This window comes from Leuciscus leuciscus (assembly GCF_965113295.1).
Source record: "Leuciscus leuciscus genome assembly, chromosome: 12".
Lineage (NCBI taxonomy): Eukaryota > Metazoa > Chordata > Actinopteri > Cypriniformes > Leuciscidae > Leuciscus > Leuciscus leuciscus.
The window spans coordinates 8,998,225-9,023,290 of NC_138736.1; the positions used below are offsets into that span (position 1 = coordinate 8,998,225).

The 25,066-nt window shown below is 38.2% G+C and overlaps 2 protein-coding genes and 1 long non-coding RNA gene across 3 annotated transcripts; all 3 read left to right on the top strand.

The window, feature by feature from the left end:
• Window positions 1-13: 13 nt before the first annotated feature.
• rnf19b (ring finger protein 19B) lies at window positions 14-21,645 on the top strand. Its single transcript, XM_082187066.1, has 10 exons — window positions 14-281; window positions 8,244-9,452; window positions 13,678-13,877; window positions 15,356-15,500; window positions 15,587-15,749; window positions 16,067-16,181; window positions 17,836-17,976; window positions 18,066-18,255; window positions 18,374-18,508; window positions 19,707-21,645. The coding sequence occupies exons 2-10, from the start codon at window positions 8,854-8,856 to the stop codon at window positions 20,125-20,127; spliced, it is 2,109 nt and encodes a 702-aa protein (XP_082043192.1). The 5' UTR covers window positions 14-281; window positions 8,244-8,853; the 3' UTR covers window positions 20,128-21,645.
• On the top strand, window positions 9,459-13,267 carry LOC309511808. Its single transcript, XR_014210773.1, has 2 exons — window positions 9,459-12,047; window positions 12,122-13,267. It is a non-coding gene; the product is annotated as an uncharacterized lncRNA (long non-coding RNA).
• Window positions 21,646-22,433: 788 nt separating the features above from the next.
• On the top strand, window positions 22,434-24,686 carry ndufs5 (NADH:ubiquinone oxidoreductase subunit S5). The gene is made up of 3 exons (XM_082185408.1): window positions 22,434-22,543; window positions 24,149-24,368; window positions 24,445-24,686. Exons 2-3 carry the CDS (start codon window positions 24,153-24,155, stop codon window positions 24,547-24,549), a joined length of 321 nt encoding a protein of 106 aa, XP_082041534.1. The 5' UTR covers window positions 22,434-22,543; window positions 24,149-24,152; the 3' UTR covers window positions 24,550-24,686.
• The last annotated feature ends 380 nt before the right edge of the window (window positions 24,687-25,066 follow it).

Consider the following 25,066-nt stretch of genomic DNA (forward strand, 5'->3'; position numbering starts at 1 on the left):
TCGTCACACGCTGGGGCTTTCCTCGGTGACGTGAATGGAAAAGAGAATCAAGCTGCGGACATAATCTGAGCAATATCGCGGACAGGGCAGCAAAAAAGGTCTGTCATCCTCCCCTCGGGCTGATGTTCGGGGAATGTTGTAGCGGATAGCACTAGGGTGATATTTGTCAGATTTACTGGACAGTTGGTTGAATGTACATGGTGTACAGTAGCACCGAAGCTCACTGCGTACCGCCCTATTCTGCTTCAGTTGCTTCCAATACTATCAGATCCATCTGAACGGTAAGTGCCCAACAGATCTGTCGTCATGGTTACGCTTTAGAATCCTTTTAGAGTCGTTTCGTGCTTTATGATTCCAAAATACAGTGATGTTCTGATGTTGACCAAGTGTTTTGGGATCATTGTGTGATTGATATCAGGACATATCCCAGGCCACTGATCAACATTGTTTTGTTTTACTGTAGACCTTTCTTTAAGAGCAGTAATGCGACACAAATAAATAAACAGTAGATAAACTAGTTGTTTTAAACATTGGCGATTTTATTTATGTTTTAGTAGTTACTATTGAACTTGGCATATATTAAATGTTTACATAACAGGTGTGTGTATTTGTGTACTGTATATATATATTATATATAATACATATTTAGTCATTTTATTACATTTATGTAATGACCTTTTTGTGTGTGTGTGTGTGTGTGTGTGTGTGTGTGTGTGTGTGTGTGTGTGTGTGTGTGTATATATATTTAAATCAGTTATAGTGATTAACTTGTTTTAGTGATTAAATTTGAACTAGGCAGGACGCAAAAAGCTTCAATTTAAATACAAATATTTATATAATATTAAATATTTTGTCTATGTAATAACCTTTGTATATTTACATGAACGTAATTTATCCTAAATATATCATATTTACGTATTTAGGGTGCAAAGTTATGCAATATATACATTACATGTACGTACTACGTAATGTCCTTTTTTTTACTGTGGAAAGGTTTTGTCCTTCCTCGTCTGCTTTGTTGACTTTGCTGAGTCTGTATGTGTGGCTTCCTCAACTCCTTTCTAAATATAGAGCGTACTAGTTCATCATGAACTTTACAGTATTTCATGAATTCGTTGTTACTGTAATATAAGTTGGGAGTTTTGGTAACACTTCTCCATCTAGTGTAGAGCAAGGAATGCACAGAATGACTTCAGTTTCATTTCTTCTTTTGCTTCACCAAACAGACGTTTAATTAGTCTTTCTTGTCTTGTTTTTTCTGAATTTTTGGGTTATCCTTTTTACCGTAAACCTCCATGTGACAAACTGATACAATCGAGTCTTTAGTTTCACAGGAACCATGTTTTTTTTCTTTTGTACCAGCCTCCCTCACACAATAGTCAGTGAGTGTGAATGTGGTCTACTGGTGTTAGTCATGTTTTGTCTTGACTCTTTGTACAGTGCATTCATGTAATGTATACGTTATATGAGATTTTGACTTTTATGAGGATACAACAGGATGAGACGAGCTGGAGAACAGACAGCCTGCTTCTTAGCAAGAATGGTACATGAACAAACACAACCACCTGCTCCACACAGACAGCTCACAGCTTAAAGGGATTTCATTAAAGGGATAGTTCACCCAAAAAGATCAATTCTGTCATCATTTACTCACCCTCAAGTTGTTCCAAACCTGTATGAATTTCATTCTTCTGCTGAACACAAAAGAAGATATTTTTTATGAATGTCAGTAACCAAACAGTTTATGGACTTCCATAGTATTTTTTTTTCCATACTATGGAAGTCAGTGTGGCACATCAACTGTTTGGTTACCCATATATTTCAAAATATCTTCTTTCGTGTTCAGCAGAAGAAAGAAACTCATACAGGTTTGGAACGCCTCGTATCGAGTGTGTGAGAAATCAACAATACTTTGAACCTACATTGTTTAATATGATACAGATTAGATTTAGAGCTGCAAGATTAATCATTAAAGATCGCGATCTGATTCCTAAATGACAACGATTCGGCTATACTTTGACAAGTAGTAATTAAACAGTCTTTTCAACCACAGAGTATCATTATTTCTCTCACAGGAGTACTGGGATAAAAGTCTATAGTTCAGATGTAAACACTGAAACGCTAGTGATCAAAATTGAGTAAATCACTTTTTAAAAGTAACTTTGCGCTATAAATAAAGATTGTATTAATTATATTGTTACAGAAGTTAGTGGTAACAAGCGACTGTTAAAAATGTATTTGTCATTGAATCATTCATTCAAGATTCATTCAAAAACTCTGATTTATATGAAACAAGGGAAGTCATTGAATCATTCATTCAACCCGATTTAAAAATAATAATAATTCAAATGAATTAAACCATTTTTTTTACATAGACTGCAGCTATTAAAATTTTGTCGGAACCTCTATACTTAATTTTTTTATATATATATATTCAGAATCATGTGAGAACCTCTATTTTAGACAAGAAAATCGTTATCCAGAATCGTGCAGCTCTAATACAGATGCACATGGAAACAAGACAGCAGGACACATGCAGGCTTTGCTAAGAACAATAAGCCTCAGTGGATCTTCAGATGTGACTCGAATGGTTATGTAATGGCCAGAGATCCAGTAGCCCACCTGTACACCAATGGGCCATGTGACTGTGTGTGTGTGTGTGTGTGTGAGTGAGACAGAGACAGACTGAGCCGCGTGCGGTCTGGGGCCGTAGGACGATATGAAAGTGCTGAGGTTCGGTTTCAGGGTCTGACGCGGGCGGAAGCGCAGAGACAGTGTCAGTCTAGCTCTATTTTATCTCTCACAGTAATGAGTTTGTCAGCAACATGCTGGCAGGAGGCCAACCTCTATATTATTTTCTATATTCTCCTTTTGTTGAAGTGTTGAATGTTGAATTTAATTTAGCTTATGATTCAGACTCGGAGTGTTTGTGTGAATTGTGTTGTTTCCTCATTCTCTGCTGTTTGCAAACCTATGCTGATTTGTAGCCTACGTGGTTAATTTGTGGTTTCTGTTAATAATTCATTTTCTGAATGCCTCTGTGACATGTTGATAAATGGTCTGAAAAAAAATAACACAATTCATTCTGAAACAAAACTTTATAGTGAGAGATTATGAAACGTATTTTCTTGTTCCTTATAGGGGATGTCTCTTACAGTAAGTGTCTTTAGTATGGATCTGCTTTCAGTATGACTTCAGCAGTTTCCTTTATTCAATAGGAAAACCTATTGCTATAATATGGAAGAAATATTCTCAATACAACAAAGTAGGGGGAAAAGTATAGAGCTGGTAAGTCCCGCCCCTTCCGCTAACCCCACTGGACCTCTAGGTTGAAAAATCGTCAATGCAAGTGAATGTGAGAAAATAATTATTTTCTGGTCCCATTTGAATTTTGCCATGAATGTGAACATATGTTGTCTGTGAATTTTTAATATAATTTTTCATGTGAAGAATGCTACAATTTAGCGGGTAGAAGTTTGATACGGTTAGACTTTGTGTGAGAGCACTTTGTGGACTACAACCTAGTTTTTACATCAGACGGGAATCTGAAGAAAGAACAGCTCATTTGGTTTGAATGGTGACATTTGGGTTCAAAACACACAGGCTTCTCGATCTGTCTCCATAGATTATCGCAGCATTAGCACCGTGATTTGACAAGTGGAGGGAAAATGTGTTATGGGGTGACGTCACATAGGCGACATGTAGTCTTTCTCGTTATGTCTTTTCCACAACGGCTAGCCAAAGAATCATACAATATACTGTCAAACTCGTAACATGAAAAATTATATAAAAAATTCACAGACAACATATGTTCACATTCATGGCACAATTCAAATGGGAGCAGAAAATAATTATTTTCTCACATTCACTTGCATTGACAATTTATCAACCTATAGGTCCACTTGGGAGTTTACGGATGGGCGGGACTTACCAGCTCTATAGGGATAGTTCACCCAATCATTCTGTCCTCATTTACTCACCCTCAAGTTGTTTTAAACCTGTATGAATTTCTTTCTTCTGCTGGACACAAAAGAAGATTTTTTTTAAAGAATATGGATAACCCAACATGTGATTGGCCCCATTGACTTCCATAGTATAGAAAATAATACTATGGAAGTCAATGGGGTCCATAAACTGTTTGGTTACCAACATTCTTCAAAATATCTTCCTTTGTGTTCAGCAGAAGAAAGAAATTCATACAGGTTTAAAACAACTTGAGGGTGAGTAAATGAGGACAGAATTTCAATTTTGGGTGAACTATCCCTTTAAGACGAAATACCAAAAAATAAATAGTTTACTGTGGTACATTTCCCCGTAAAAATCTCTTAGTATTTCTACCATAGTAATACAGTTATTGTTAATAGTGTAAAAATATAATGAATGTGTGTGTGTGTGTGTGTGTGTGTGTGTGTGTGTGTGTGTGTGTATATATATATATATATATATATATATATATATATATATATATATACATATACACACGCACGCACACACACACACTGACAGCATTTATATATATTTTGTATTTACACACATTTATTAAAATATATAAAGCCTGGGTGAGTATTCCTTCCAAAATAATAGATTTTGTCATTATGACTTATATAACAATTTGATCGTAAGTAGGCTAATTTGCTTGCGTTTGATTATTATTGACCTAGAAATAGTGGAAAATCCCAAATGTTTTTTTTTATTATTATTAATTTTATATCATAACCTTTTTTGTTTATCTCTTGGTGTAAATGTAAAAAATCCCAGATTTTCAATGTGGTCTCACACCTTTGGACCACAAAACAACACAAAAAAATCCCAGACTGACACAGAATTTCCCTTTTCTACACATCTTAATCTTTTAGTATGTGTGTGTGTTTTATTTTCTCTGCATGTAATTACAAACTGTGACTGTGTGATAAAACCTGTGAGAACTAAACCAAATTTTCCGGTAACGGAGATACATCTTTCATTAAACCGAGCTTGGGAGCTTATGCTGTGGATTGTTCAAACCGCTTTCAAAGTTTTTAAATAAACTCTTTCCTAAATGGAAAAACCAGGCTGCTGATTTCCAGCTGCTGCAGTGTAAGCAAAAAAAAGAGCTTCTTGTGAATCGACATGTCATTCACATCTAATTAATAATACAGCAACGTCTGTTGTACAACAAACACAGCCACGCCCGTAACACACACACACACACACACACACAAACACACACACACACACACACACACACACACACACACAGACAGTGGCTTATGCTTTGTAAACTTGCACTCTGGTACCGAGATGTGACACAGATTTTCCAGAAACCGCTTTTGTTGTGCACCCGCTAGCATCCCTCACACACACTAAACCTCAGAGAGCACAGATGGTAATTATGTGTCATCGGTTGCATTAGCAGAGGCTGCTGAAGTGGAATGGAGGGCTATTACCATCTCAGCCCTAAGTTATATATATATATATAAATAGATGGTGGAGACACTTTTTCATTGAACCTGCTATGATTCAACACCACCTCTTCAATCTGCTTGTTTAGAATAGGCAGATCTGCTCAGATCGTATTGAATTTTCCTGTTTCCATCAGACTCTTGCATTTTGTATGCGTCTCTTGGTCACGTACAGTATAGAGCACGGTGATTGTTGCATCCTCCTGTCATAATGGGTCAAGACATCAGGACAGTGGCTGTGAGCAATACAATGCAAAAGCACTCTGAAAAAGTGGGTCATACTGACTGCTGTCACTGCGTTCCTCACATATCCATGAACGCCAGCAGAAAACAGGCGGTTTTACTTTACTCTGCTTTATGCTGCGACTCTTGGTCATATACAGTGCTTACTGTCAATTTATGTTAAAACTAGTGCTGTTAAATCAATTAATCCCGATTAATCGCGTCTAACAAAAGTTTTTGTATATATATATATATATATACACACACATCTGTGTGCATGTCTGTGTGTGTGTGTGTATATATATATATATATATATATATATATATATATGCATGTCTGTGTGTGTGTGTGTGTGTGTGTGTGTGTATATATATATATATATATATATATATATATATACACACATCTGTGTGCGTGTCTGTGTGTGTGTGTATATATACATATAGATAGATAGATAGATTAGATAGATAGATAGATAGATAGATTAGAACTAGACAGCACTAGTTAAAACACTACAGAAAATGCAGCTATAATGGTTATATAAACGTATGTTAATACTGTGTTTTTGGACGTAATAATAAAAAATAATAATCATGGTCTTTTTTAAGTACTCGAGAATAAAACACATTGCATATGAATATAGCCATCGTTTATTTTATAAGTGCTGGAACATTATGTCGAAATTACTGTAATTACAAGATTCCGACTTGTAAAAAGCACATAATTACAACATGTAAACCAGGAGTTTTTTGAGAGCTCCTAATTGTACCACCTTATGTGCATATTCATTTCTGAATTCAAAATAATTTTTATATTTTTGTGGGGGCATTAATTAAAAAGAATGTCAGGGTGATACAACAGTCCTGATATCATAATGAAGACAAAAGAATGACGTTCTTGAAAATAAAATCTTGACATCACATTTTATTATTTTTTAATACATATTTTTTAAAATAAAACTTCACTGAATAATAAATACACTTTTGTTTATGACAAGGCAAGTGTAGTTCAAAATATCATGTGTGCGATTGCTCAATATATAGCTCTGATATTTAAAACATATATATATATTTACTCCTTTTTTGTATTCAAGGTGTAGGGAAAATATGTTATTACCTTTTACCTGGTGGTTACACCACATGACGTTTTCAAAATTAAGTCATTAAAATCATTATTAAATTGAAACTCCTTGAAATGGTATATATGTTTGGTAACACTTTATTTTACAGTGTCATTGTTACATATGTTACATGTAGTTACTATAGTAATAACTATAAATTATGCATAATTACACACAACTAACCCTAAACCAAACCCTAACCCTATAGTGGGCTTTCCTATAGCTCAAACAGTAGAGCGCTGGCGTGGTCAAGGTCATGGGTTCGATTCCCAGGGAAAGCAAGAACTTTGTAAAAAAATGTGTACCTTGAAATGCAATGTAAGTCGCTTTGGATAAAAGCGTCTGCCAAATGCATAAATCTAAACGTATAGTAAGGATATGAATCTTTAAATGTATAAATGTAAATTATTACACAGTGACAAAGACAACTTAAAATAAAGTGTAACCAAAACGATATGAACACGATACAAATACAAAGAGTTCTTTATTAAGAACTCGGCTAATGTATTTTCAACAAAATTTTTTCGTTTTTTTTTCTTCCTTATCATTGACAGTGACACGCTTATTTGTCACTGACCGATTAGCAGATCTACTATGTTATCATAACACTTGGAGGTATAAGTGCACTGACAGCTTTACACTTGCATGGTGGTCTCTTTCCCTTCCCCCTCGCACAAGTAAACAGATTTGTGCTACGCAGGCATTAGTTCAGGGGTAATCAGAGCAGGAAACCAGGACACAACAGTCTTAGATGAAAGTATGTGTTTTTTATTATTTCTTGAGTAGAATTATGCACCAGAGAGATTGATACAGATTATGTTGGCCTACAAAACCATTTCCTCTGCTAGTATGACATTTGCAAACCGTATTGATTGATGTCCCTCTCAGATATAAATAAATGAATAAAGTCCAGTGAAGGCATGCGCTCATGCGTTATGTGATGTGGTGTTAATATCTACCGTGTGTGTGTGTGTGTGTTCATGAGGGCCAAAGTCACTATGAGGGTCCTTGTTTGCTGTGTTCATAGTGGGAATTACCATGGCAACTGCACTAGCAGCGCAGTGTGAAGTGGAGAGGGAGCGATCGAGTGTGTGAGAGTGAGGAAAGAGGGTGTCATCAACAGTGAGACACAAAGAAAATGAAAGAAATAAAATCCATCACAAGAAGGAAAGACAGAAAATTTGATGACATATATCAGTATTTAACAAGTTTAATGTCACAGTACCAATTACTTCCTCAACAGTTTCGTTTTTAATCGTCTGGGAAGTGGTTTATTCATCAGTACTGTCAGGCAGTCACTTCAGGAGTCCCGAGCATGAAGAGTTAACCGTGAAATGAAAAGAGATTGAGAATAAAAGAAGGGAGGAGTGTGTGTACGTGAGCGTGCACTGAGCATGCTCCTCCTACAGGCTGTCTGTGCCCTGTGCTAACTTCCTGTGCTATTTCTCTTCCTCAACAGACCGGCTGATTCAGAAGGAGAGAACAGCAGACTGGAGCACTCTCATGTTGGCTCCGTGAATTTAACCGAGGCAAAAGACGACGGAAGACAAGCCCTCAGGATTACGATATCTTGAGCCTGATTTTACAACTCTGATTCATTTTTTTACCAACTTCCTAGTTGTCTTTAAACGCCCAATTTATAATTGACAGTATCTGTCAGTTTTGTAGTACGTAACAAATTTTGGGTGCAACAATTTGTTTTTGTTTCTTGATTAACATTTACAAGAAGATTGTTGGAGTGTCAGGACTTGGCTCCCATCGCTTTTTTCACTCTATTTGTCTAGTTTCTCTTTCTGTTTATTATTTAAACACGACTCCCTATTACAGATAAGAGGAAGACATGACTTCATTAATGGAATTCTCCCAACAGGGAAACTAACTGGGATTTGTTGAGACATTGACAAACACTCTTTTGTGTATCTGGAGTGTACGTGTTCTTGAGGTTTTGGGCTTCATTGAAATCATTCGGTGGAAGGAACCAAGGCGCATCACGAGAACTCCTCTAACCTAAGCTCGCTGACCCCTCTAAGGACTCAAGTGGGAGAACATTACAAGGTTGTTCTTGGGAAATGGGATCTGAAAAGGACTCTGAATCACCCCACTCCTCTGTTAGTGGCATTCCCAATCCGAAATGCCGTGGGCCGGGCAAGAAGCAAGGCAGGATCTCTTTTCATAGTCTCTTCCATGGCAAACGTGGATCCAGGGGGAACAAGGCTAATGTGGGCACTCCTCTCGCGCAACAGCTGCACCAACAGCAACAACTCCAGCAACAGCAGCTTCTCCAGCCTCCCACACCCACAAATGTGTCGTCAGACCCATCTATGGCAGACACGGCCGAGGCTTTATCCGCTAGCCAGGCCTCATTGGGAGGTCAAGAACTCCTAGAGTGTCCCCTGTGCCTGGTGCGTCAACCTGCGGAGCAGCTTCCTGAGCTCCAGGGATGCAGCCATCGGTCTTGCCTGTGCTGTCTAAGGCAGTACTTTCGTATCGAGATTACGGAGAGCCGAGTGCAGCTCAGCTGCCCGGAGTGCGCCGAGCGACTTGCCCCACGGCAGGTGGCCCTCATCTTGGACGATCCCAACCTGATGGAGAAGTATGAAGAGTTCCTGCTGCGGCGCTGCCTGGCATCGGACCCTGATTGCCGATGGTGTCCTGCTCCCGACTGTGGGTAAGACTGGGATGGGGTTGGGATGTCAAGGAATCGTAAAAGATACACAATACCCTGTTTGTTTTAAATAGGAGGTGTTGTTTCATATACACTACATGGCCAAAGCTTGTGGACCCTGAGTTTGGCAAGATTCCTAAATTCCATTGAAGATGTGTCATGCAAAATACAGTGATGTTCTAGAGAATTGTGGTTGTGGCAACAGTTTGGGGAGGGCCATTTCGGTTTCACTATGATTATTCCCCTGTGCACAAAGTGAGGTCATTATAGAAATGATTTACTGAGTAAATGATGTGGTAGAACTTGACTAGCCTAAAGCCCAGACATGTGATGAAGTGAATCCAAAGTTGACATTTTGATTTGAAAATTGGTAGGGACATATTGCGAAGCAGGGGACAAATCTAAATATAATAAAAAAAATTGCTTTGACAGAATTAAATTCCCTCAATTCACAATTCTCATTTCCTATTTTATCTGACACATAATATCAGCTATGACTGCTGACTTTCTGATATCTAGGTGACTTCACTATGAATCCTCCCATTATTTTAAAGTATGCCCTGCAAACAGCTGTCACACTCCATTTCACTTATTTGAATGCTGCTTTTAGTTCCAGTGAAATCATAAAACAATATGCAACCTAATCTGCTACTCTAACTGATATGCATCTTCTGAAAATCAGATGCTATTTTATATAGTGAGTGATGCATAAAAATTTCACCAACCTAAAATATAGTATTGGAGGACCGAAAACATTGACAGAAACCGTTTAATTAGTATTTCTCCGATTATATGTTTTGTGTTTCAGCATCTGTTTCGTGTACACAGCATGGATAAGCTAGACCAGGTACACATATGTTAGTAGTGTGGACACACATCACCGTGACAAAAAAAAATTATGTTAGAGCAACAATATGTAAACATTTGCAGCTGAAATAAAAGCCGGCTCATTGCGCAAGAACTTTAATTTATCACGAGAGAACACGACACCCTGAACAGCATAGCGAGTTAAGTTACCTAATTACCCAAATGTAATTACTGAAACTTTATTTTCCGTTTCGTTTTTTGGGTAAATGAAAACTTTAATTTCGGTTTCGGTGTTTCAATAAAAAAAAAAATTTGTGGGAAACTTGGCACAAGTGTAAACTTGTTCATTTATCAAAATAAATAGAAATTGCGCAAACTTGTGCTTTCTGCCACTGAAGGCAAGAGACACTACTCTGAGTCACTTCAGCTCATGTTTGGAGTCTAAGACTGAAATCTGAGAATCGCCCCTGACGTAAGCATCCATTGAGCAATGAGAATTTCCGAGAGGCGGCTCCAGCTCTCGATATCAGCCTACCACAGCTCTTCCCTCAGCTCTACCCTCAAAACAGAGCTTACGCATTCATATCCGTCAAACTCTCTAGTGTGTTGGCATCCTAAAATTACCCAAACGTTGGTTGAGAGATTTTTCACCCAGTATACTCTTGTGTGTGAATGGGAGCAAATCCAGCAATGTTCCAACATCTACTGAGAAAACCGACCCAAGAGAATGGAAGCTGTTAGGAAAAACCAATTCTTAATTAAAGCCAACAGTTTTGAAATTGCTCAACAAGGGTGTGGTATTCTGGCATACAAATATATTTGTATATTAAATGCACTTGGATGGATTCAATAGAAGTAAGGGGACATATTTCACAGTGTAGGAGGCACTTGGACAGTTATAGGGAACACTTGCGCTTATGTGGGAGTTTATGTAGTTTAGCTGATGTGTTATTCTGTGCGATTGTGATTTACTTCAGAGGCCTTTTACAACCTGTCCTAGGTTTGTCAATCATAATGGTGTGCTTGTGACCCACATTTAAGGGACATGATTCTTTTATGCGTCACTGCCACTTCCTATAAGGCCCACGGCTGATACTGAGGGGTTTCCAGATGGTCTGGGAATTTTTCAAATAGGCCATTTTGTCCATTAGACATCATCACCATATTGGCCGGTTAGTAAGTTGCATCATATAGGGTTGTGAAGTGTGACCACATCATAAAGTGTGACTTTTTTTGCTGCAGGATACATTAAGGTTCACCAAGATGTTTCGTTTGCCTCTTTTTAGACTAACAAGGAATCTCCCACCCTAGACAATACAAGCACACACTTTTCTGTTCATTCAGTCTCAGAAACTGAAGGAAAAGCTCCCCCTGAAGATTTTTCAGCCTGAGTGTCATTTCCAGTCCATGGTGCTGTTTATTACCCATCAGCCCCCCAGCCAGCTCTGCTTCAGCTAGATTGAAAGTCTAGAGCTGCCAATGGGAGAAAGGAATGGCTTGTTTCTCTCTCCCTCTGTCATATGTTGCGATGGCAACTTAGATGCGGCACAGAGGTAGAGTTGCTATGGGTAACCGAGGCTGGTATTTGATTAAGACAATCATTGGCTACTCACTTGACCGTGTGTGCACGCCACGGTGTCTTTGTGAGCCTCAAAATAGAGTGTTGATTTCATTGTCTTCAATCCTAGTGCGTGTTCTGGGATACCATACTCATGTGTAATGAGGTCTGTTTCAGCTTGACTCTACATGTGTAGGGTGTGTGTGTGTGTGTGTGTGTGTGTGTGTGTGTGTGTGTGTGTGTGTGTGTGTGTGTGTGTGTGTGTGTGTGTGTGTGTGTGTGTGTGTGTGTGTGCCAGTACGTGCAGGTAATTGGAAGCTCTTTGTGTAGGACATTACAGTTCTCCATTGCAGCTGAGCTGATTAATGAGGTGTCAGCTGGAGGTGGAATGTTTTCTTCAGAACCTGCTTTAGCTTCGGCCTACAGGCCAAAACTTGTACTAAAAATTAAAGGGATTGTTTTTGTCACGCATAAGCGAAAGCTAGACAAGGAAGCTGGAGTCAAATTTTATTAGAACTTGAATCAGCTTGATCTATTGCCAACTGTTCAATCATAAAATCAAAAAAGAATGTGATTCCTTTAAAGATTTAACGTCAAGGTTTTTTATGATTTAATATGTTTATCAGTGTGTTTACCTGTGTGGTTCTTTAAAGGTCTAAAGTAGAATTTGGCAACAAAAAAAAAAAGAAACAAAAAAAAGAAAAGTAATGTTCTTAGGAAAGGAATAAAATGCAACTGGAATACTTGGAAACTCCCTCAGCTGGAACATACTGACTGTGCTATAAATCCTCCCTTTTATTTTCCATAATGTAGTAGTGTCTGTACCTGCTAATGTTTTCCTTGACTTTAAAAGGAATTTTGACATTACAAAGAATCTGAGTTGGGAACACACTGATATCCTAGTGTATGTGATTACTTTGGGGGGTTTGTCAAAAGGAAAAATTAAGGTCATTTATATAATTGCATTCTATGGAAGCTTGTTTCCGCCACTGAATAAAAAATAAAAAAAGGTAATTGTGAGTTTTTATCTCACAATTCTGACTTTTTTCTCACAATTGCGAGTTTACATCTCGCAATTCTTACTTATTTTCCCAGAATTGCATGATATAAAGTTGCAATTGTGTTGTAATGTCAGAATTGCGTTATAGTCACAAATGCATTTTATAATGTCAGAATTATGCGATATAAAGTCACAATTGCATGTTATAATGTCAGAATTGCGTGATATAAAGTCACACTTGCGTGTTATGTCAGAATTATGAGATTTAAACTCGCAATTCTGTGAGGGGAAAAAAGTCACTCTGTAATTCTGACTTTATAACATGCAATTGCGACTTTATATCGCTCAATTCTGAGAAAAAAGTCAGAATTGCGAGTTTATATTATGCTATTCTGAGAAAAAAGTCTGAATTGGGAGTTTATATCATTCAAACTTGCAATTGTAAAATTGCAATTGTGAGAAAAAAATAAATAATTCGCAATTATCTTTTACATTTTTTTTATTCCATGGCAGAAACAAGCTTACATTGCAATCTTATTAAAAGTTGTTCTCTATATTTGTGCATATGGTGTAATAAAAAAAAAACAAGATCTGTGAAGTCTGAGACATTCACATGGTCCACATATTCCTCAGCTACATTTACAAAAATACCATGATATTACTATAATTTTGAACACTACCATGATGCTATTTTTAAAGTACTATGGAAATACCATACTATTACAGTCTGATACCATCACTGTAGTATGTACTTCTGTGTAAGAGCAGATTGCACAAAACTAGGTATAATGATATCTCATGTTACCTAAATCATAGATTCTCTAGGAGAGTCAGTTGACCTGTTTCTATTGTTCCCCTGCCAGTTTTGCAGTCATTGCCTCTGGATGTGCCAGCTGCCCCAGGCTGGTGTGTCGAAGAGAAGGGTGTGGTGCTGAGTTCTGTTACCACTGCAAGCAAGCTTGGCATCCTAACCAGACCTGTGACTCTGCCCGCCAGCAGAGGGCGCTGTCCTTGAGAACACACAGTAACCATTCACCCAGCTACACGGCTGAGCAGGGACACAGTGAGTATTCAACCATCAGTCCACCATCTTCTTTCTCATGAACTTACAGTGAAGGGGAGAATCAAGCCATATCTAGAGACTGTAATATCAGAGATTTGGAGTTAGTCTCTTTTTACCTGGGCTAGGAGGCAACCACCTAGCAACGCCCTAGAAACCACCTAGATCCCCCTAGTAACCACCTAGAAGCCTCCCAGAAACCACCCTGATCACCTTAGCAACCACCTAGCAACAAAAACACTCTGAACAAATTAGCAACTGCAAAGAAAAGCCCTGGTAACCACACATTATTGCTAATCAAACAACAAAGTAACATCCTAAAAACCACCCAGATAACCCTTGCAACTTCCTAGAAACCACCTAGAAGTCCCCTTGAAACCACCCTGATCACTTTAGCAACCACGTAGCAACAAAAACCACTCCAATCATGTTAGTAACTGCATAGCAATGTCCTGGTAACCACTTAGAATACCCTAGTAACTACCTAGTTATGACTTAGAAACCATCCAAAACACCCTAGCAACCACTTAGTGGTGCCCTCGAAACCACCAGGATTTCCTTAGCAACCACATAGCAACAAAAACACTCTGAACAAATTAGCAACTTCAAAGAAAAGCCCTGGTAACCACACATTATTGCTAATCAAACAACAAAGTAACATCCTAAAAACCACCCAAATAACCCTTGCAACTTCCTAGAAACCACCTAGAAGTCCCCTTGAAACCACCCTGATCACTTTAGCAACCACGTAGCAACAAAAACCACTCCAATCATGTTAGTAACTGCATAGCAATGTCCTGGTAACCACTTAGAATACCCTAGTTACTACCTAGTTATGACTTAGAAACCATCCAAAACACCGTAGCAACCACTTAGTGGTGCCCTCGAAACCACCAGGATTTCCTTAGCAACCACATAGCAACAAAAAACACTCAGAACAACTTAGCAAATGCATAGCAAAGCCCTGGTAACCACTCAGAATTGTCAAGCAACCACCAAGTAACGTCATAGAAATAACCCAGAACACTCTAGCAACCACATAACTGTGCCCCTAAAAACCTAGCAACAAAAACACTGAGAAGCCCTTAGTAACTGTACAGCAATGCCCTGGTAACCAACCAGAGCACCCTAGCAACCAAATATTCTAGAGACCGCCTTGAATACTGTAACATTCAATCTGCAGCTCCTTAGAAGCCACCTAGATCACCTTAGCTAGTGACAAAACAAAAATACTCAGAACACCTCAGCAACTGCATAGCAAGATTTTTGAGGTTTCTCTTTCCCTAAAGGACTGTGCTCTCTCCTCCTTCTCGCTAGTTTCTCTCTAACCTCCTGAATTAAAGCAGGAGTCTGCTAACGTCTCTCTCCCCGCTCTTATTCCCGTCTGACATTCAGAAAACGCTTCCTCAGCACTTACTGTTTACAGCAGATTCTGTCAGCCTGTACAAATTCTAAATCCCAACCCTTTAATCCCCACTCAGCTGATGACATCAAGCCTTGCCCCCGATGCGGTGCCTACATCATCAAGATGAACGACGGCAGCTGTAATCACATGACCTGTGCTGTGTGCGGCTGTGAGTTCTGCTGGCTCTGTATGAAGGAGATTTCAGACCTGCACTACCTCAGGTACCTTTTGCTAGTTATATCAGTGGGAATTTATCAAACTACTTGCTGGAATCTAAAAATAATAATTATCTATGGTGTCTTCTCAGTCCATCAGGTTGTACATTCTGGGGAAAGAAGCCATGGAGTCGCAAAAAGAAGATTCTGTGGCAGCTGGGCACTTTGATTGGTGCACCGGTGGGCATCACTCTAATCGCTGGCATCGCAGTTCCTGCTATGGTTATCGGCATCCCCGTTTACATTGGACGCAAGGTGCGCTATGCCAACATCCCATCTTTCCCCGCAGCGCTAGTTTAGATGTTAACGAAACCTTTATCAGCTGCTATCAGGAACCGAAATTCCTTAAAAAGCCCGGGAATTTCCCTCTCTTTTCCCAGTTGCTCAACCAGCTTAACCACGTTTGATATCGCCATAATTCTGGTACAATGACTTCCTGCTGAAAAATACAGAGGACATATTGTTTTATAGATTTGAATCAGATTTTGAAGCTTTAGGATCAGATCTTTTTTAATTTAGTAGATAAAAGCTCATTTGTGTCAGTGCGATAACACAGCTGCTGTTTGTCACAGATCCACTCGCACTATGAGGGCAAGAAAACGTCACATCACAGGAGGAATCTCGCCATTACTGGTGGTGTGGCTCTGTCAATCATCACAGCTCCAGTCATCGCTGCTGTCAGTGTGGGTGAGTATTCCTAAAAACAATTACATTCATACCGTTTAAAAGTATGGGATCAGTACGTTTTTTTATTTTTTTATTACAGAAATTAATACTTTTATTCAGCAAGGATGCATTAAATTGATCAAAAGTGACACTAAAGACTTTTACATGGTTACAAAATAACTTTTTATTCATCAAATAATTCAAAAAAAAAAAAAAATGTATTAGTTTCCACAAAAATATTGAAACCGTTTTCAACTGTGATAATAATAAGAAATGTTTCTTGAGCAGCAAATCAGCATATTAGTTGAAATTCATCCTTATAAGTTGGTAATGTTACTTTTTTGGTGCAGATTTGTCATTTTAAGGGGATAGTTTCCTCGTCCTCATGTTATTCTAGACACGTTTGACTTTCTTTCTTCTGTTTAGAGAATATATTAGCCACGTTCACAAATCAGACTGATCCGTTTCTCTCAAGTTCAACTCATTGACTAACAGCAAATCAATAACGAATATAAATTTTCATCTGTTCATCACACAAAGCTATCATATGGCTTCAGAAGACATGGAAAATAACACGTGCATTGTATAGACTGGTTATATGACATTTAATGATACTCTGTTGATGCTTCCTTCTGTTCCTACCCTCCTATCTAAAGATTGTAAGCTTCAGTTCCCGTTGATTGTAATGGATTCTATTGACGATATCGCTTCTGCATTTAGCCTCAGAGGCAACCGCAACTTCCAGTGCAGCATATATGCAAAATATGAGAAAACTGAATCTAGAGGAAGTGTCACACAAAAGAACAAAGTGATATGTGATATATTTAAAGCTTGTGGAACTCATTACTGAATCATTAAGTATTGATCAAAGACTGCAAAAAAGATGGACAACTTGTCTCTACTCTCCACTGTAGAAAAGTAAAGCCACAATATCCCAGAAACGGTCGTTGCCGATTTCGTTGTTTGGAGACCGAGTCTGCGGACTCCACCTCAGGATCACTTGGGCTCCAAACAACGAAATCGGCAACGACCGTGTCTGGGATATTGTGGCTTCAGTTTTCTACAGTGGAGAGTAGAGACAAGTTGTCTCTCTATATATATGTATATATGTTTTTATAGCATCAAATAACTAACCAAAACCAACGTTATTGGGAAAATGAACACTTGAACACCTAGCTTGAACGCTTGAACTTCAGCGTGATAAGAACTACCTAAAATTACCTAAATGAAAAATTTCGGAATAAATATGTTTCAAGTGTAATTATAATTTTTTTGTTTGGCTCGCATTCCATTCGATTACATGGAGAGGGCGGGGTTTATGACCTATACTGCAACCAGCCATCAGGGGGCGATCAAAGTGTTTTGGCTTCGCTTTTCAGGACGTGTGCAGCACACTTGGTTTTAATATACTAAAATGTTAGATTTACTATAGTTATAAATAGTATTATACTGTATATATTACACTACACTATAGTTGTGAACGACAGTTATTAGAAATATGACAGAAAGAGTTTGCTACTACCACAGTTTGCTATGGGAAAATAGCAGCGGAAATACTTTGTCCATTACGTTGAAAAGAATTGCTAGAACAGTACATCAGATTTTCTCATCAACTCTCGCTTTAACTCAAATCCCAAAGTTTGACTACAGCTCTATATCTGTCTCTTCCCTACAGGCATTGGTGTCCCCATCATGTTGGCGTATGTGTATGGTGTTGTGCCTATCTCTCTGTGCCGGGGCGGGGGCTGTGGGGTGAGCCGGGGGAAAGGTCGCGGTGTTAGGATAGACTTTGATGAGGATGACGGGCCTATTACAGGTAAGAAAAAGAGGATTGATCAAGTGATATCATCTGGGTAAAACCTATTCAGTGTATTGAACCGTCAACCGGACACTTTCTCTCTGTAGTTGCTGATGCATGGCGAGCGCTGAAGTCTCCAAGCCTGGGCGAGAGCAGTTTAGAGGGAGGAGCCAGCGGCCTCAGTACCACCTCTCCAAGCGAGGGCCTATCCGTCGCCCCAGGGGGTCTGGGAGACACGCCACACTTCAACACACTAGCAGGAGGAGCACTCGGTGCGAGGACAGGAAAATACAGCAGGTATGTGGGTATTCAGGGCATGCTTGGTTATTCTGTGTACTGTATGGTAAATATAGAAGAGCTGCACTGTAAATATGGGTGGTGTTCTTGTTTTCATGGAAACATGTTTATGTTTTAGGCTGGAGGTGCAGGGGACAGAGCTGGGAAAGGAAAGTGCCGGCAGGGAGACGGGCAGCTTGGGAGCAGCCAGTGACTGTGCCAGCACAAGGGGCATGGCAGGATCAATCACTTCCTCTTACACCTTACCTGACAGGTGTGAATGTCACTCTGAATAATCACATCTGCATGACTAATAAATGTACACTACTGGTCATAAATGTACACTAATGGTCATAAATGTACACTAATGGTCATAAATGTACACTACTGGTCATAAATGTACACTAATGGTCATAAATGTACACTAATGGTCATAAATGTACACTACTGGTCATAAATGTACACTACCGGTCAAAAGTTTGGGGTCAGTATAATTGTATGTTGTTGTAAGATGTGTCTTCTGCTGACCAAAGCTGCATTTTCTTTTTAAATACAGAAAAATATTTAATATTGTTAAATATTATTGAAATTATAAAAAAAAATTAAATTATTTTAATTTTCAAATAATTTAAAGCTGATTTTTCAGCATCATTACTCTTTAGTGTCACATGATCCTTCACAAATCATTCTAATATGCTGATTCTTATTATTAATGTTGAAAACAGTTGTGCTGCTTAATATTTATGTGGAAACCGTGATACATTTTGTTCAGGATACTTTGATGAATAGAAAGTTCAAAAGAACTGCATTTATTTGAAACAAAAATGTTTTGTAACAATGTAAAAGTCTTTACTGTCACTTTTGATCAATTTAAGGCATCTTTGCTGAATAAAAGTATTCATTTTTTTCCCTAACCGACCCCAAACTTTTTAACAGTAGTGTGTATCAGTACCGCAATGGTTATCAGCCAATATTAGAGATTGAAAATAATAATAATTAATAATAATATTTATATACTTTATCAATATTGGTCAATATTAGATTTTTACAAGTTCATATTGATTTCCCTTATTTTTACATTTAGATTACCTTTGCTGTCATCTAATGCTCACTTAAAGTGGATATTTAAAACATGAATAAATTAACTGTTAAATGTAATATTTAGCAAATCTAAAAATGAATATCCATTTTTCATACTGTACCTTATAATGTTGTGATGCCTAAATACATTCGTAGCATCTAAATGTATTTTAGTTTTTTATTTAGACTAAATATTATTAGTCTATAATAAAGCCCATTATTGGTCTTTGGCTTTAACATGAAAATAATTATCAGCTTATCAGTACCAACCAGTATTTTAATAGTGGTGCATCCATAAGATAAATATGAAATAGTAGCAGCTTTGATAAATTCTCCTGGAAATGAGAATATGACACTTCATCTCACCTTTTCAATGACCTGTTGTGTTTCAGAGAGGGCACTAACCTTGAGATCCAGGTGGACATCGAAACTAAACCGAGCCATCTGTGTCTAACCACTGAAGAGGATCTGGCTCCGCCCACTGTTGCCACGGTGCCCGGCTCGGGGGAGGAGCCTCAGGACTGCAGTTCCCGCAGGAGCGGCGTTGTCCTGGATTCCCCTCTGGGCCTGTCGCCAGGAATGTCACTCAGGGAGGGTCTCCGAGACGTCACCCTCGCTCAGCCGGAGAGCATCCGCAGCGACCTGGAGATGTCCGACACGCAGTCAGACGACATCGCGGAGCTCACGTCCGACGACTGCGACTCGCCCCGTCCCAAGAGCTGCCACCCCGCCCCCCCGCCGCAGACCACCTGCAGAGCCTTGAACCCCACCGACAGCCTGCACTGTCCCGACAATGTCATCCTTTACGTGTGAGAGAGACTCTCTCCATTGCACAAAGCCAACCATTTCTGAGCTTTTGACTTGTTAATGCTTTACCTGTTATTTTGCTGCTTTTTATAATTATTAAAACACCTTACTTGCATCCAGACAACTCATGGAACTGACAGCTCATCTGCTCTCCTGTCCCGTCGCTTAATTACGGGCACGGACAGGTCCTCTACCTCTTCAGAAATTCATACTATTATTCATTAGTTGGTGTTTACTTCTCGATGGAGCGATGCCTTGAGCAACAACAAAAAAAAAAAGCGGTACCATCGTGGCCAGAAGAATTTCCTTAGATAACAAACAAACAGACAAATAATGCTACAAAGTGAAATGTGGCCAAGCACATGTATACGTGAGTGGTTTGTATGTGGATGACACATGACAGTATTGTTTGTATGTTTGTTATTCTGCGTTTTTTTTTAAATCGACCTGGAAATTGTATGATTTTTGCATGCGCTGCGCTAGTATTGTTTTGGTCACGTTTGCACAGAAGAACACACACTTTTCAGAGTGAGAGAGATCAGTATGGAGTAAGGTCAGTCTGAACTTCACTAAGACAGTTTGACTTGAATCACTGACCGCCTGCCTTACAGACCGAGCACATGCTCTCCGATCCCTTACGCTGTCTGTGACTCACTGACTACACTGTTTGTGCCCTCTTGAGCTGAGAGATGAGAGACGGATGTATGTGTGGATCATGTTTACCAGTGTTGATTTTATTGCTGGGTATTAAATCATATTGTATATCAAGGATGGAACTGACATTCACATGCATGTCTGTTGTTTTTAATGTTATTATTTGATTATGTTTTTTGGCCTATTTTATCTCTTTCTTAAGCACATGGCTTTTCGTTTTGCGCAATTGCAGTTTTATTTTCAGTTTGTTTTGCCCGCTAGCCGGACGGACGGATGGATGGATGGAGAGATGGGTTGGTTGGATGGATGAGCACTCCTGCACTTTATCCAACTATTTATCATTGTTCTACATTGTAGGCTTATATTTATGCACTCCCTTTTTTTTTGGATTTCAGCTTCTCTGGGAAATGTTTGAATGCCGTAGTTATGATTTTGTTATTTAATTTTAGATGTAATAAAATATTGTCATTTTGTTTTGCATTCTTAACATGCTATGCTTTCTGAATCTCATAATTATATTTGGCTGCAGAGAGAATTTATATGTAATGATGGATTAGCTTTGTCTTGTAATCACAAAAAATGGATTTGTGGTTGTCACATCTTTTGCTCTCTTTTTTTGGGGGGTTGTGTGAAGATGCGTTTATATTTTTAGGTTTATGAGCAGATTGTGAAAACTACTTGATAATTGGACTATAAACTGGTTATTGTGAAATGAGTGTTAACAACTAAATTCAGTTACGTAAGCAATATGCTGAAGAGAAGGTGTGTTCAATCTGGCGTTGTTTTGTACATCCCCACAAAGATAACTGCACTGGCTGTGAGTGTTTGAAACAACATAAAAAAAATTAAACATTTCCTCCTTTGTGGCAAGTTTGGACTCTTTTCCTCCTTTATGGCAAATTTTGTAACTGTATTTGTGGTATGTTCAAACTGTGAGTAGAAAACCTGCAGACATAATGATCAAACTTATGCTCTCAAAACATTTGAGGCTCATTTTTGGATTAAAGACTGAAAAACTGGTTGTAAAATTAATCAGAAATACAATATATTGCTTAATTCATCTGTAAATATTGTAAGTTAGAGTTATATTCACCTTAGGTACATTGTTAATTACATTGATCATTACATAGATAATTAAAATCTTACAACACATTTTAAAGGTTCAGTGCAAGGCTATTAAGTAAAACTAAAATATTAAAACTTCAACTAAATGAAAAAAAGACGGAAAATAAACTGAAATAAGTAGAAGCACAAAAATCACTAACTGGAAATTAATAACAACTAAAACTTAAATAGAATAAAATAAAATCTAAATAGTAATAGCATACTTAAAAAAAAGAGTGACAAGCACATACCAAAATGAGTAAAGTTAAAAATTAAAGTTAAAATGAAAACTGAAAATATTCAAATGATATATATATATATATATATATATATATATATATGTGTGTGTGTGTGTGTGTGTGTGTGTGTGTGTGTGTGTGTGTGTGTGTGTGTGTGTGTGTGTGTGTGTGATGTATTATTTAATTTTTTTACATGAACCAATATTTTCTACTTATAAAATAACACTGGTACAGGCTTCTATTCAAAATACCTGAATTGATAATACCAAAAATATGCCAACACTGACCCCTACTGTGCGTGTGCAACATTGACGGCAGAATGTTTGCAGCAGTGGCGTAAAGAAGCAGCGTCTGGTTTACGGCAGCGGACAGGTCGTGAGTGAACTGTGGGCCTGAGGAAGGTTAAAGTGACTCTGAACCGAACGGTCAGTGTTTGCATTTATAATTTGACAGCTTTTGTATCTTATATGTGACGTTTATAAATATACCAGCTCTAATGTAAACAATTTGCTGTACATGCGTTACATTAGAATAAACACATTTGGCTGTATCGTTATCTGGCCTGCCGTTAGGCTAACAAGTTAGCCAACAGCAAGACGACGATTACCAATACAGCTTGTTTATTCTACACTGATAAAGTAAACAAGTGCAAATGTTAAATATAATATTAACCAATTGCATGATCTGACAGATCGCTTCTTGTTTTTAACGCCAGCTTATTAATGTCCCGTTACTAGTCATAAACATTAACTAGGTCGTTCAACAACTCTCTTTAATAGCCAAAACGTTTAAATTTGTTAAAAGAATAATACGTATCTGAAGGCACATAGCTGTAATATACGGAATAATAATTTAGGCATGTCCGCTGTCAACATGCAAATAATAAACAAGTTTTGGAGAGACTCAGTAGTTGCATATAACCACTTTTTGATTTACATAAATCCATGAAGTCAAATTTGACCATTCTTAATTTTTTATGGGATTTAGCAGGATTTATGAAATAGTAATCTCTCCCTCTCTCTTGAAATGACATCTCTTCTCTGATGACGTGTATACTGGCGCGAGGGCGGGGCAACCTGTCAATCACATGAGAGCAGCAATAGAGAGCCTAAGTCCCTCCCCTTCCGGTCGACCACCATGGAACCTTATTTCGGAAAAATATTGTATGGTAGTCAATGGCGAGAGACAACAAATATTTTGATCTCGTTTAAATTGTGCCCTGAATCACACACATGATGTTTGTCAATTTAAAAGATACATTTTAAAGTCAAGAAAGTTGCAGTTTGATGTAAAACTGTTGAGGTATACGACTGTGAAAATACGTAATTACAAAGACTACAAACCCAAAAGGCACACATGTGACGTCATACCTTTTCTCTCAATGAATGAAGCTAACTTTACTGAAGCTAAAGTCTGTCATTTTTTCTATAGTCTTACGTTATAAGACTTAAGTTATAATCGTAACGTTACGCCGTCATGCCTGAGTGTTTTGTACCAGACTGCACACATACGTACATAGTGCAAGACGAGAGATGTAGTTCATTGAGCGATTTTCACATAAATAAAACTAAATGTTACTCTTCTGTTTTATGACAAACTGCAACTTTCTTGACTTTCATAATTATCTTTTAAATTGACAAACATCATATGTGTAATTCAGGGCACAGTTCAGACGGAATAAAAAGATAAGTTGTCTCTCGCCATTGACTACCATACATATTTTTTCCGAAATAAGGTCCCCATGAGCCGGAAGCGGAGGGGAGGGACTTAGGCTCTCTATAGCAACCACTACGATCCAATCAGTTCCCGTCCAACATTTTTTCTTGTTCAGAAGCTGCTTCACTCATATTACATTGACACAACTGGGAAGAAAACACTTTCGCAACTTCTGTTTCATGCTGACTTTAGTGCCTGAAATATATAAACAATGAGGTGTAATTTATTTTAACAAAAGTGAACAACTGCTTTGTTCATCGTTTTTAGCAATGATTGCATTCTTTTTACATAGAATATTTCAATTCATTTCCTAGAATCATGCCGTTCATTGACCTCCAGTCAAAGCTCGGGATTAACCTGGACCAGTGGCTCTTGGCTCAGAGTGGGGAACAGCCACAGAAGCGGGCGGCTCGCTGTCATGCCTTCGAGAAGGAGTGGATAGAGTGCTCCCACGGCATCGGCCAAACCCGGGCCAAAAAGGAGTGCAAGCTGGAGTTTGAAGACTTCTATGAGTGCTTGCACCACCAAAAGACTGTAAGTAAATTCTGAAATATTCAAGCAATGTATTTGAAGTTATTCACATTACTAACATAATTATCACTCCTTACAGCAAGAGCGCTTATATGAGATCCGTAAGCAGAAAAAGAAGATGATTAAAGAGGGAACTTACACTCCCCCTCAGCACCACACAGGCACTGAAGATGCCCGGCCGTGAATTCAGCAACCCCAGACTGAATAATCACTCGAAACACAGTCATACTGTTGTACAGTTCATTTCTTGCTCATGTATTATAATATTGCTGTATCAACATTGTTTAATGTTCAAGAAATAAATATAATGATTCCATGTCATTGGTGTTGTCTATAGTATATGTTATATTTAGGGTAAATATGCAATACAACTCTTAAAGGGATAGTTTAGCCAAAAGTGAAATCTCTTGTTATCCTTTACTCACCCATATATCACTCCAAACCTGTATGGCATTCTTTCTTCTGTGAAACATTAAAGAAGACATTTTCAGATATATTGTTCCTCCATACAATGGAAGTCAATGGTCACCAAAACTGATTGGTTACCATTCTTCAATATATCCTTGAGAATGTATCTACTCCATTAAATAATTTAGTTATATATATAATTTAGTGGGAACTGAAATATGATTGCAGATTAGATTTTATGTGTTTTTGAATTTGTAATTTATACTAGAATTTATATATACACACACACACAC

Bases quoted from the DNA above. Each gene is read 5' to 3' on its own strand.
- rnf19b (XM_082187066.1), top strand. From the start codon at position 8,854: ATGGGATCTGAAAAGGACTCTGAATCACCCCACTCCTCTGTTAGTGGC. The intron at 9,453-13,677 runs GTAAGACTGGGA...TTCCCCTGCCAG, and splicing joins TGTCCTGCTCCCGACTGTGG to TTTTGCAGTCATTGCCTCTG. The intron at 15,750-16,066 runs GTGCGCTATGCC...TGTTTGTCACAG, and splicing joins CCGTTTACATTGGACGCAAG to ATCCACTCGCACTATGAGGG.
- ndufs5 (XM_082185408.1), top strand. From the start codon at position 24,153: ATGCCGTTCATTGACCTCCAGTCAAAGCTCGGGATTAACCTGGACCAG. The intron at 24,369-24,444 runs GTAAGTAAATTC...CACTCCTTACAG, and splicing joins GCTTGCACCACCAAAAGACT to CAAGAGCGCTTATATGAGAT.